At 41.0% G+C, this 14,217-nt stretch overlaps 1 protein-coding gene across 3 annotated transcripts in view; it reads left to right on the plus strand.

The window, feature by feature from the left end:
• The window catches only part of ASZ1 (ankyrin repeat, SAM and basic leucine zipper domain containing 1), a 434,600-nt gene that overhangs the window by 304,103 nt on the left and 116,280 nt on the right, over nucleotides 1–14,217 (plus strand). For all 3 annotated transcript variants that reach the window (XR_003858727.1, XM_029616793.1, XM_029616795.1), the window contains exon 9: nucleotides 13,120–13,176. Coding sequence is in view for 2 of the 3 variants with exons in the window: in XM_029616793.1 (XP_029472653.1) it covers nucleotides 13,120–13,176 (57 nt within the window). In the remaining variant the exon portion in view is untranslated. The remainder of the gene's footprint in view (nucleotides 1–13,119; nucleotides 13,177–14,217) is intronic.

Consider the following 14,217-nt stretch of genomic DNA (forward strand, 5'->3'; position numbering starts at 1 on the left):
TTTCTAAAATGCACTTGGCACACGCAGGGCCCGGCCACACACGTAACCCCCGGTATTTGCACACGTGGGCCTTTTAAAATAGATTTGTTAGTGTAGCTGCATTAGTGTGGTGAAAGCTATTTGTATGGTTGTGTTTAAAAATTTTGGACAAATTCCTGGAGGAAAAATCCATAAACAATTATTAGGGTGGACTTTGGGAAATCTACTGCTTATCCCTGGTATATGCAGCTTGGAATCTATCTACCCTGAACCTTACAAAAGGCTATTGACAGCACTAATGCGAGAGTAATGGGATAATTCCTGGTGCTATAGCCCTTCAACTATCGAATACGACATAGTGCAGGAAAGGAGAACATCAATGCGGATTTCCTGTCCAGAGAGGTGTCCCTTGTATAAGCAGGTACTCATCCCAAGGCTGAGCTGAAGTGGGGGGGAGGGTATTTGAGGGAGTCTATAGGAAAACTCCCTCAGACTAGCTTAATGGACTGGGCATAGCTGTCTTGCCCAGTCCTTCTTAAGATCCAGAGCCACAGGGAATCCTATATAAAAGCAGGAGCCCTTCACCAGAATATAAGAACCCAGAGCCTAGAAGGATTAGATGGGACCTGTTTTATATAAGGACTGTGGATTACCTGAAACTTAAGGTGAGCTGCATTGTTTGTTTTGAGTTTAGTTTTGCCCTGTAAATAAATTGCACAAGGGAAGCAGACAGAGTCTGCCTTCTCATTCCTTCTGGCAGTTTAGAAGCTTCTATCGCCCAAGTTATCACACATTTATTATATTTATATGCACTGATATAGTGCCAGCCAGAAAATCATCTAACAAAATAGCTCACTAGATCTTCTCTTCAAAAGTTTGAGAGAAATTATGCCATAAAGGAAGATAAAAACCTCAGAACCTGAACAGAACAGATATAAAACCTTGAAAATGCTCTCTAATGTAATCATAGGTCATAAAACCTCTATTTTAACATGCTTTGTTTTTGTGCAAAAACTTTTTTTTATCCATTTGAGTAGTAAAATTTCCTCATATAAACTGAATTGCAATATAGTAAACCTCCAATAACAAAATAGCACTAATTGCCCATATTTATACAGTAACAACCTTACCTATGAAAAAGCAACACTGCAAATATTACACCAGGCCCTAAAGAAATCTATACATCTTCTAAAAGGGATGTATAACAGTCTACACAGAAACTGCAGACCAGCAGAATGACAGTCACAAATGTCATGTTAGTCACACATGCAGAGCCCAGATCCCTCAACAAACACAGAATAAAGAAACCATAAAGTATAAATAGAAATGTGCAGACAAAACCGAACTGGAAACCACAACAAGCCACACTCTGTGTATGGTGCAATAATGAAAAAACAGATTCATCAATATTCCTCATAAAACATCAAACAATAAAATCAAGAAATATAGACTATCAGTCATAAGAGCAAACCATACTAGTAAGAAATACGGTACATTTTTCAAAACAGTTAATGAATAGAATAATTAAACCCTCACAAAAAAATTTTTAATTGCCCAAACTCCAATAAAATATTTCAGAAGTGCGGACACAAATACCAAATATTTAAAACCAATTAGGATAAAAAAAAATTCCCTGCTCTTCATACCTGGAAACCTTTGAATCCAAATGCACTGAGATTGTCAGGGGGTTGGGCGTATGTACAGACTTTTCACTCTCATATACACACATTCTCTAAATCGCATACACTCAAAACAGTAGGTCATACGCTTTCACACTCACACATATGCTCATTCACTCACATGCACACATGTTCAGTCACACACGAGTTCACTGGCACACGCACAATCACACAAACAACTCACAGGCTCATAAATGCTCAGGCAGGCACACACAGACACACACACACACAGTCTCTTACACTCACATGCTGACACAAATGCTTAATCCACACATTCTTTCACACACTTAAAAAGGCTCTCTTTGCTTACACATGCCTACTCACTCACTAAGTTTCTCTTCTCCTACAGAATGCAGATATGGCAGCAGTCCTCTTAATTAAAAAAATTGGTTTTTTTTGTTTGTGTGGGGTTTTTTTGTTTGTTTTTAACCACATTTTTGGTTAGAGGATCCAAACAAAGCCCTGGGAGAGCAAGTTCTCAGTGAGCCACCTATTTCTGCGGGAGATGGCATCCCTTGTCATGGGAAGATTTGGGCTGCAAGCTCCCGTTACTCTTCATTTAGATTTTTTTTTTTTTGTCGCAGCCCAAGAACGCAGGAGGCCTGCAGTAAAGAGCATGAGGCATAGAGCTGGCAGTAAGACATCTGCGAGAGGAAGAAGCAGAGCTGGGAAGGGAAGTCAGTTGGATTATTTCCTGTCCAAGACAGCAGCAGGAAAAGTGTAGGAATCCGTGCTGCCACAGAAAAATCAGTGAGCAAATGATTAAGAGCTTCTGGGAAGGCTTGAGAAGTATGGTTGGGTACCTGTTCTTAGTCGGAGGCCCTGCAGACAAGGGGCCGCTGTGACCAACACCAACCATGTGATTGGCTGGACCGATCCACTGGGGTATGTCCGAACCCCCGATAGACCAATGTGCCCCTGAAAGGGCCTTTCATTACATAGTGTTGCAATGAGGAGAGCTGGTGTTGGATCTAATGACATCCTACAAGAATGCAAATATAAAAATATTCTACAACATAAGAAGAGAAAGAGGATAGTCCAGGCTGGATGCTTTAGTTCAGTCTTAATCGCTGAAACGTAAACAAGTTTTAAGGAGTGGAGGGAAAGTTTCATATAAACTCATTGGTGTCTCGGCATCACGTTATGTGGGTGGTATAATCATTAACTGACCCCCTCCTCCTGTGTGCGATTTTTTAACTATAAAAGGATTTTTTTCACCAGTTTATATGAAACTTTCCCTCCACTCCTTAACACTTTTTAAAAATTATTACATAAATCATTTAATCATACTAGCATACACTGAATACAGAGTAGGTGTCATAAATTGTTGCTAAATACCAGTTCTAATAAATAATTCACAAATAGGCATTTAAGTTTTCAACTTGTTTACGTTTCAGCGATTGAGCAGCAGTTCCAGATTGATTATCAGTATTTTCCAATCGCTGCATTAGTGGCATTGATTTGTTTTAGTTCAGTCTTAGCCAGAGCAGCAACTACTTTGTGGCCTCTGTTAGACAGTCTCCTCCAGAAGATCTCCAGGTTTTGAAGATCAGTAGCTCTGGTAGCATATAATTGTCAAGGTGGCCTTGGCATGCAGTTCTGTTCCTGCTGTTGGACAAAAGTTCCCTCTCTTTACCTTGGAATTCAGGTCTGCTGAGGCAGGGTCTGGTGTTTTGCGAAGATCTGATTTGATTATGTCTCGCAGCCTGGCCCTTGAGTGGTTTTATTTAAACAAAGGATATTTTCAGAGATGGTGGATACCTTGTTTGCCTCCTTGGTTGTACTGCTAAGCAGGTTTTTTCTAGAGGAAATTGCATACCTTCCATTTGGCATTTTTTTGCAAGGAAGTGACTAAAAGTCTAGCTCTCAATTTCTTGAAAGTGCAAATAGTGGCAATTACGTGTTTCAGAGGTTTTGTTCAGGATACACCTTTAGCCTCTCATCCAGAGTTTTGTCATTCCCTGTGAGGAGTGAAACATGTGACTGCTAGTAAAAGAATTGGTCCTGTTTTGGAATTTGAATGTGTTGATATCCTTTCTGGCAGGTATTTCTTTTGAGCTTTTTATAGAAGCTTTCTTTTTGGCTGAGTTGCTAGTAGTGATCTATTCAGTCATGTGTATTTCATGTGTATTTCTGAGCTGTAAGTTCATTTAAGGGCTAAAGACTTGGCTCTTTAAACAAGCATTCCCAGACTTGGACCCTGCTTAGTCCCTACCTGCCCATTCTCTCCCCCCCCCCCCTTCCCTTTGACGCCCTTTGCCCTCCCTCCCTGCTCGTTTTTGCCTTGGCCATGTGTTACATTGCTTCATTTGTACAACTTGATATAATTCACATGCCTGCCTTCATCCCCCCCCCCCCCCGTCACCCCCCATGTTATTATTGCATCCTCTGCTAGTTAGTACATAATGCTACTTTGCATATAGCAGTGCTTATTACCTTTATTGTAAATTTGTATATTATGCGCATTACTAGTTCATTATCTTTGCGCTGTATGTTCTGTTCATTTGTTAGTTACTTCCTGTCCTTTTTTTCACTCTCTCTCCACAGAGCATTTTGATTCCTCTCTGCTCCCCTTCCCCTACCCTTGGTATATTGTATTTTCTCTTCAGTTTTATGTAAACTGATATGATGTACCCTCGAATATTGGCATAGAAAAGCTAATAAATAAATAAATTTATACAGAGGGTCTGTTTTGGGCTGTCGAAGGAAATGGTGCAGATGTGTACAAATTTGGCATTCCTCTGAAGGTGATTTGCTTTTCACCTTAGTTGGGTAGTGTTTCTTCCTTCCTTCCTTCTGTAGGGAATTATGTGGGGAGGTGTGTTTGCTGTTCCATTCCTTGGATGTGCTGCATGTTCTACCATAGAATTAAGATCATGAGTGGTTTTAGTGGATCAGACCATCTTTGTTCTCCATATGGGGTCATTTAAGAGGGATATGGTCTACATAGTTAGAGGGCTACTATACCCAAACAGGGCGTAAATGGTTTCTTGGGTCAAACTTTGATTGGCTTCACCACTAAAGTTACAAAGTGGTGATCTGGTTGTCCTTGCATTCTTTTGCAATACGTTTTGTCTTTATGTTCGAACCAGGAAGAAAGAATCCTTTGGTTTGGAGATATTGAGAGCTGGTTTAGCAATGTTCCATTCACTCGAGATATAGCTTGAGTATATCATATGCATTTGGACTAGTCTGGCTGGATGAAGAGGAAAGAGAAATTAGTTCTTAACCTGATAATTTCCTTTCCTTGAGTCCAGCCAGAACAGTCTAGAAAAGGGGGAGAAGTGGCTCTTTATATCAAAAACAATATCCAAGCATCTAAGCTAGCAAGGAAGATGGTGCAAAGAAGAAGCACTATGGGCCGTCCTAAAAAAAAAACCCAAAGATGATGTGGCATCCATTTTTATTGGAGTGGTTTACAGGCCTCCAAATCAATTGGAAGAATTTGACAGAGATCTGATTGAAGACATCCAAAAGATGGGAAAGAAGGGAGAAGTGGTGTTTGCTGGTGATTTTAATCTGCCGGATGTAGACTGGAGAATCCTTTCTGCAGAATCTAACAGTAGTAGAGAGATAGTGGATGCCGTGCAAGGGGCTCTGTTCAAACAAATGGTAATGGAACCCACGAGGGAGGGAGCTATACTTGATTTAGTGTTCACTAACGGAGATAATGTCTCTAATGTCCGGGTAGGAGCCCACCTCAGCACCACTGATCATCAAACAGTATGATTTTATATGACAAATATGATACGGAGAAGTCACATGAAGACCCGAGTTTTGTAGTTCAAAAACACGGACTTTGTTGAAATGGGGAAGTACCTGGAGGAAGAACTAGAAGGCTGGGAGAAAATGAGAGATGTGGAACAGTGGACCAAACTAAAAGGAGCAATTACCAAGGCAACTAATCTATATGTTAGAAAAGTAAAGAAAAGCAAGAGAAAAATGAAACCTATCTGGTTCTCAAAGGAGATAAAATAAAAGCTAAAAGAACAGCGTTTAAGAAATATAAAGGATCCCAAAGGGAGGATCATAAGGAAGCATATCTGGTGGAACTGAGGGAGACGAAGAAAGTAATCAAGACAGCAAAAAGTCAAGCAGAAGAAAGGATTGCCAAAGAGGTAAAGCAAGGTGTGAAAACATTTTTCAGATACAATCAGAGAAAGGAGAAGAAGTCCAAAGTGGTTATAGTGAAATTGAAAGGTGAAAAAGGATCAATGTGTGGAGAGAGACTAAGAAATGGCAGAAATATTAAATGAATACTTCAGTTCGGTGTTCACTAAAGAGGACCCTGGAGAAGGACCGTCGCTAGTTAACAAGAAACTGGAGGGGAGTGGAGTAGATGAATGTCGGTATATAAAAGCTAATAAATAAATAAAATAAATGAAAATTCCATTTACAGAAGAGAATGTATGGGAAAGAGCTGGAAAACTGAAAGTGGACAAAGCCATAGGGCCTGGATGAGGTTCATCCCAGGATACTGAGGGAGCTCAGAGATGTGCTGTTAGGTCCGCTGCGTGACCTGTTCAATAGATCCCTAGAAACGGGAAATGGTGCCGAGTGATGGAGAGAGAGGCAGGTGGTGCTCCCGCCTTCACAAGAGTGGGAGCAGAGAGGAGGCTGGAAACTACAGGCCGGTTAGCCTCACCTCGGTGGTAGGAAAAGTAATGGAGTCACTGCTGAAAGAAAGAATAGTGAACCATCTACAGTCAGAAGAATTGCTGGACCAAAGGCGGCATGGATTCACCAGGGGAAGGTCCTGTCAGACAAATCTAATTGACTTTTTTGATTGAGTGATTAGGGAATTGGATCAAGGAAGAACGTTCGATGTCGTCTACTTGGATTTCAGCAAAGCTTTTGATATGGTCCCGCACAGGAGGCATGTGAATAAAATGAGAAGCTTAGGAGTGAGTGCCGAGTGGTGGCCTGGATTGCAAACTGGTTGATGGACAGAAGAACAATGTGTGATGGTAAATGGAACTTACTGTGAAGAGAGAGTGGTGTTAAGTGGAGTGCCGCAAGGATCGGTGTTGGGACCAGCCCTGTTCAATATCTTTGTGAGCGAGATTGCGGATGGGATAGAAGGTAAAGTTTGTCTTTTTGCGGATGATATTAAGATCTGCAACAGAGTGGACATGCCGGAAGGAGTGGAGAGAATGAGATGAGATTTAAAGAAGCTGGAAGAGTGGTCGAAGATATGGCAGCTGAGATTCAATGCCAAGAAGTGCAGAGTCATACATATGGGGTGTGGAGCTGGGTTCAAAAAAGGTTTGGATAAGTTCTTGGAGGAGAAGTCCATTAACTGCTATTAATCAAGTTTACTTAGGGAATAGCCACTGCTATTAATTGCATCAGTAGCATGGGATCTTCTTAGTGTTTGGGTAATTGCCAGGTTCTTGTGGCCTGGTTTTGGCCTCTGTTGGAAAACAGGATGCTGGGCTTGATGGACCCTTGGTCTGACCCAGCATGGCAATTTCTTATGTTCTTATTTGATGGGGGGTGAAGGGCTGATGTGCACGGAGCGGGAGAGAGACCTTGAAGTGATAGTGTCTGATGATCTGAAGTTGGCAAAACAATGTGATAAGGCGATAGCTAAAGCCAGAAGAATGCTGGGCTGTATAGAGAGAGGAATATCTAGTAAGAGAAAGGAAGTGATGATTCCCTTGTACAGGGCCTTGGTGAGGCCTCACCTGGAGTACTGTGTTCAGTTCTGGAGACTGTATCTCCAAAGGGACAGAGACAGGATGGAGGCGGTCTAGAGAAGGGCGACCAAAAAGGTGGATGGTCTTCATAAAATGACTTATGAGGAGAGATTGAAGAACCTAAATATGTATACCCTGGAGGAGAGGAGGAGCAGGGGTGATATGATACAGACTTTCAGATACTTGAAAGGTTTTAATGATCCATGGTCAACAACAAACCTTTTCCATTGGGAAAAAAAATCAGTAGAACTAGGGGTCACGATTTGAAACTCCAGGGAGGAAGACTCAGAACCAATGTCAGGAAGTATTTCTTCACGGAGAGGGTGGGGGATGCCTGGAATGCCCGTCCGGAAGAAGTGGTGAAGACTAAAACTGTGAAGGATTTCAAAGGGGCATGGGATAACACTGTGGATCCATAAAGGCTAGAGGATAGGAATAAAGAGAAGAGCCATGGGGGTGGCTTGCTGGAATGGAGACTACTACCTGGTGATTGCTACCCTTACTCATTAAGCCTTCACACGGTTAATGCAACTCCAACATTGCTCTCTGCTTCAACGGCAAGGGGAAATGAGGAAAAGAGGATTTGCATTCAGGCAACAACCAACAAGGACTGAACTACACAGTCTGGGTAAACAAGCATGGGGGTAGCTTGCTTATTGTGGCAGTTACTACCATAAACCAATTAAGCCTGATACTTCACTTTGAATGCATAAACAGCATTGCTCCTCTGCTTCAACGGCAGGGAGAAATGTGGAAAAGAGGATTTACATTCAGACAACATCCAACAAGGCATTGATCTGTGCAGTCTGGGTAAACAAGCATCGGGGTAACTTGCTTGATGCGGCGGTTACTACCCTTAACTATTAAGCCTTATGCTCACCTTTGATGCAACTCCAACTTTACTCTCTGCATCAATGGCAGGGGGTGGCAGGAAATTTGAATCAAACAGATACCAACAAGGGCCCTGAACTTGTTGGCCTGAGAAACAGATTTGTTTGGGAAAATAAGTGTGGGAGCTTGTGGGCACTGGAGGGATGGCCCGACTGGCCTTTTTCTGCTGTTTCTGTTTCTCCCTTATTTGCCAAACATATGGATTCTACAGTTTTTTCTTGTCAGAGTATATACAATTTTTTTATTTTTTATTTATCAGATTTTTTTAAATGCATAACAAGGTAATACAGAAACAAATTTCTTCCTTGGAAATCATTACATACCTTCATCCTTGCATATAATATAACTTTTTTAAATGCAATTTCCTATTTGTTTTTCATTGGAAATTAGGGTGGGGAAGGAGAATAAGGAAAAAGAAGAGAATTAAAGACAATATTATTTCAAGTTGCAGCTGTACACTCTGCCTTAATATTTAACCCCCATTAATATAGGTTTATGCCCTCCCATCTAGAAAACTGTCTCAATTGTTTGGGCATAAAAAAGATATATGTATTTCCAGCTGATTTTATAAAACATTTACATGGAAAACGTAAAATGAAACTCGCACCCTGTGGTCAAGACCTTGTGGCACATAGCAAGAAACATCTTTCTCTGTTGTTGGGTGGTTGACCACTCCTTCCATAAAGGGACTATTAATATTTTTAAAATAAGCTTTCATCAGCTGACCCGTATCAGAATATATACAATTTTAATCAACCTTAAGTGGATAAGATAAGGAAATATTAATTTATTTGGTTTATCCTAATTGTTTTGTTTTATTGGTATGTTTATTTGTAATTCTCCTTTGAAAATCCCCTGGTTTGGTAAGGGGGAAGTTTGTTTTCAATATGTTATTAGCCTGTTACAGGATACTGGCAGGCTGAGAGCAGCATGGGAACCTATACAGTATAAAGTAACATCAGCAAGCCTGTTAATCTCTACCTCCATCTACTGGTTTGGTGGACATAACCCATGCATTTGGACTGGTCTGGCTGGACTCAAGAAAAGGAATCATCAGGTAAGAACTCCTTTCTCCTTTTTACACTGATTTTTCTCCCATTTTTGTTCTTGTTGTAATAAACAGCACACTGATAAATTCCCAGGAAAAAACAATAAAAAGAAAATAAAGATCTCTGTCCATACTTAAGGTTATTTTTTATTCTGATATTCTTAGAACTTTTAACAGTTGCAACACTGTTTTCACTCCCTTGTCACTTCCTTGTGCTTTACTAGAATAGTTCAATATGATTTTTCTCTTATCTTACTATTTGGTCTTTTTGATTATTTTAGAGCAATTATTTGTCCTAATTCCCCCTTTCTAACTACTAGAGTTTCCTAATGTTTTTATATGCATATTTAATTCTGTTTTCTCATTTCTGCACCACACTTGGATTTTTGCTGTTTTCCAAACCTTCTCTTGAAATATTGAACCATTTGCCTGCCTCTGTGCTCTGTTCATGAATGGTGAATATTTTGATTTTGCAACTCCTATTTATTGTGCTGATTATGTAACTTGTTCTGAGAAGTGTGCTTGTGAGGGAGCATGTAAGGGAATGTCCTCAAAATACCTTAAAGAACTGGGTACAGCTATCTGTACTGGTCCTCCTTAACTTTCAAGCCCGTAAGGGATTCTGGAATAGGGTGGAGACCAGGCCAGAGGGATGAAGGAGGCCCTGTAGAGAGACAAAAGCCTTGAAATATGAACTGTAAGTTACAATAGTTTTTGTTGTGTGCTCAAACAAGCTAACTGTTTACTTTATTTATTAAAATAATTTTTATTTTACCTATATTGAAAATACAGACTGTTTACTATTGCTTAACAATAAAGATACTTATAAGATTATTGCCAGAGTCCAGCCTGGGGTCTGTTCTCTGGCTAGACTTACCGCTCGGCATCACATATGATGTTACAAGTGGGATTTCTTGCCTAAGCAGGAAGCATAGGAAAAGCCCACAACCACAGCAGAGAAAAAAAAAACCCCTACAAAGCCGCTTCCTCCCCCCCACCCCCCTTCTCCTGGGACCTTGCAGTTTCACTCTCCCAACTGAAGCTACTGTAGGCTAAAGGGGTTAGCTCTACCTGCGCAGTCAGGGGTCAAGTGAGTCAGGGCCAAACGGGCTAGCAGGATTTTTTTAAATTTTTTCTCATTCTCCTGTCTGGAGAGAGAGCCAGCAGGGAAGTAGCTCAGAAAACAAGGAACATGAAAGCAGGTGATCCAGATTCTGGCTATAAGGCAGCTGCAATTACAAAATGCCATATAGACTCAACTAGACCAGCAGCAGGCGCTGCAAGGGCAACTTGTGCAGCAAAACACAGTGTTAACTCAGGTGGCACTAGACGTGCAGACCACTGTGGCCATTTTAACCCAGGCAAATCCATTACCTCGCACCCTGTTTAAAATAAAGGCAGGTGAGGAACCGGAGGTCTTCCTGAGAAACTTTGAGGGGACTGCCCGCTTTTGAGCTTGGCCCGAAGCCAATTGGATTACGTACTTGGCTAATTTACTCACAGGCAGAAGTCAAGCAGCTTTCCAAGCAGCCAGTTGAGACAGGATAGCTACGTATGCAGAAACAAAGCTACTTTCCTGAAAAGAGCTGGCAATACCCTAGAAACATACTGGCAGCAGGTCTGATAGGGATTCCTGCAGCCTGGGGAGTGCCCCCGAAGTCTTTTTCATTGCCTGAAGTATACAAGCTGGAAGTGGCAAGGATGGAAGCAAAGACTGGCCTTGAAGTAGCCTGACAGGTGCTTCTGGAACAATTCTCAGATGGGCTTGACTGCCAACACACAGGGCTCATATTGGAAAGAGTACTACAAGTGGTAGACGCCTTCCACCAGGCCCAGTTAGTGCCCAATGTGGTAAGCAGGCTAAAAAGACAAGCCACACAAACTTCCTGGCAAATCACAGAGAGTGAAGCTTTCCAGCAGCGTCCCTCAGAAGCAAAGATCTTGTCTTGTATACCAAGAACCCAGACCACAGTCTCTTCCACATGCTTGAACTGTAGCCAGAGAGGTCAGTTAGCAAGGGACTGACGTTTTCAGGGGCTGGAAGTTAAGGTCGTCAGCTTAGTGACCTCATCAACACTAGACAAAGTCTCTGGGGTAAAGAAAAACTCCACAGAAGGAAAAATCCTTGCCCCAGAAGAAGAAAAGCACCTCAGGAAGTTCAAATCAGCCCATGAACAGAACTGTGGACTATTTTTCCTTCTCTGCCTTTTGTGTGGGGAATGGTCATCAGGAGGACTGCTGCCCATTTGGAAAGGCTGAAAATAAAGAGCCCTCAAGGTAATTAAAGGCAGAAAATGAACTCACACAGTGGGCATGCTCTTTTTATAAAGCTCTGGACCATAATGTCAAAGTGTTCATGGTTAAATGACAAAAAATGCGAACTCTAGCTGGGGGAACAATGCAAGAAAGAGAAGAGGGCAATAACAGAACCCCAGAATGAGAATGAAAAATGGGAAGAAGAGTAGGTGAACACATTCGCAAAGCTACAAAACTGTAGTTTAGTGGGTATCCCTCATCAGCCTCATAAGGAGTTTGTGATCCAGGTGGAACTGGACGAAGTCCTCACCGAAGCGTTGGTGGATTTAGGGGCTGGCAAGACTCTCGTTTGTGTGGACCTCCTCCAAAAAGACTACATCAAACACCAGAAAAGAGAGACACCTGCGAACATGGATACAAACAGGAATACAAACCAGTCAGGTTCTACTGATGACCATTGCAGGTCAAGCCATTATGTAAGCGGGAGTCTTTCCTGAGCTCCCATACCCAATTATTCTGGAATGCGGTTGTTCCCAGTTTATGACCTTTTTGGGCCCAGCTCACCAGGGGATCAGTGTAGCCAACCCAAGAGTGAGTCACTGGTGAAGAAGAACTGGGAATTAGCCCTGGCACAGCTGAACATCTGGCCTGACAAGGCTGAGCTGAGGTGAAGGGAATGTGAGAGAGCATGTAAGGAACTCCCTCAGAATATCTTAAAGGACTGGGTACAGCTATTTTTATCAGTGGTCAACTCTCAAACCCACAAGGGATTCTGAGATAGGGTGGTGTCTTGCAAGTGGGGATAAGAGACCATGGCCATAGAGATAAAGGAGAGACAAGCCTCAAGAATACGAACTGTAAGTTACGATTGTTTTTGTTGAAGTGCTCAAGCCAGCTAACTGTTTTGTTTATTATTGCTTAACAATAAAGAAACTTACAAAGATTATTGCCAGAGTCCAGCTTGGAGTCTGTTCTCTGGCTAGTCCTGACTGCCAGAGGACAGTACTATATAAAAAAAATAGAGCTTCTGTTCTATCCTGTACTGCTCCCCTAATTCTTTCCTCCTCCTTAAGTGATACTTTCCTTTTAATTTCAAAATCCTTCTATCTGAGTCTCTATCAGCCTGTAGTTAAGTGTTTTTTTTATTCCAATGTGTCCCTCACTTTCCATAATAAGGTTGCCAGGACTTGCAGTATTACTTAATATTTACAGAATATACTCTTCTTTTTCATTCACTAAAACTTACTGATCCATGGTATCCTCGCATCATGTGCTGCATACCTAAACTTCAAACATGTCTTTGATCATACTTCTCTATCAGTGTCTCCATTAGATACCAATTCAAGCATAGGTTAAATTCACCTTCTTTCCTCCTGACTTATTTCAGTTCCTCATTTCCATCTCATCTTTTGTAGCCCTCCATTATTCTGTAATGTCATTTCTCTACCACTGCCATTGAGCAAATTCAGAAATTGCACCAGTGAACCTATAGCACTTTAATATTATAAAGCACATTGTTTAAATACATCATCTAAATTAATAACATAAAATCTTCTGCTTTGCTTAGGCCAATAAAATAACTTTACCTCATCTTTTAACTATGGGTCCTGATGATCTTCAAAAGGTAAGTTTAGATGTTTAGTATTTTTTCTGAATTCATTTGTACTAATAGTTTACATTTAGATCAAAACAAGGAGATTGCAGATATGCATAATAAATGACAGTATGTGGTCCTTCACTTTTATTATTGTCTACAGAGACAATTATAAGTGGAGTTGATTGAAGATGAGTGATAGCATTGTTATAACCCGTTTTGTTTTAGTCTGAAGCACTGTTGCATTTATGTTTCATCAAGATATTCTACATTGTTAACTTTTTCTAAAACTAACAGGTAAAACTCAGGCTTTAATCATAGGGTGTTTCTGAAAAGATGCATGGTTCAGGAGCTTGGTAGATAAAAAACTGAATTTTGTATGAATTTTGTGGGGACTTTGAAAATAGGAATTCCATTCCTATTTTCCTATCCCTGCCCCAAGTACACACCTAGAAATATATGTGCTATCATTCAACATGCATACTTTTAGCCATGTTAACTGAGGGAATAGGGGGGAAGCAAGACCAATAATAAAACCCCATTTTAATTATTACCCCACAGAGATTGATATTTTCAACCATTTCATACAGGAAATACCTGTTTAGATTTTTAAGTTTGTCCCCCATATGCTTTAAGACAAAGTCCTGTTGCCTTAGGGACTTCAGGCAGGTACAGGGAAAAATCTTGATTCATGTAACTAAACCATGCCCCAAGAAAGCAAGTCTTCCACAGAACCTAGGAAGAGCCAGGGTGTGACAGAACTGCAGCAGTGTGTGTTGAACCCAGAGAGCCAGATTGGTAACATAAGGAGGGGTTTTTCCATCTGTAAATTATCTGTTTGTCAGCTAGACTACCATAATAACTAGCTGTGACTTGCTTCTTTGGTAAGAGAGAAAACATCACTGGCCTCATATTGCTGCTTAAATCCTGATGCTTTTAAAAGTGTAGGACTGTGCTGTATTCTGTAATCACTCAACTATTACACTGAAGACTGATCTTTTCCTGGCCTACTTTCTCTGTAAATATTCAGCCCTGACATATTAGGCAAACCTTTGTCAGAACCGTTTTAGG

Source organism: Rhinatrema bivittatum, chromosome 9 (genome assembly GCF_901001135.1).
Source record: "Rhinatrema bivittatum chromosome 9, aRhiBiv1.1, whole genome shotgun sequence".
Taxonomy (NCBI): Eukaryota; Metazoa; Chordata; class Amphibia; order Gymnophiona; family Rhinatrematidae; genus Rhinatrema; species Rhinatrema bivittatum.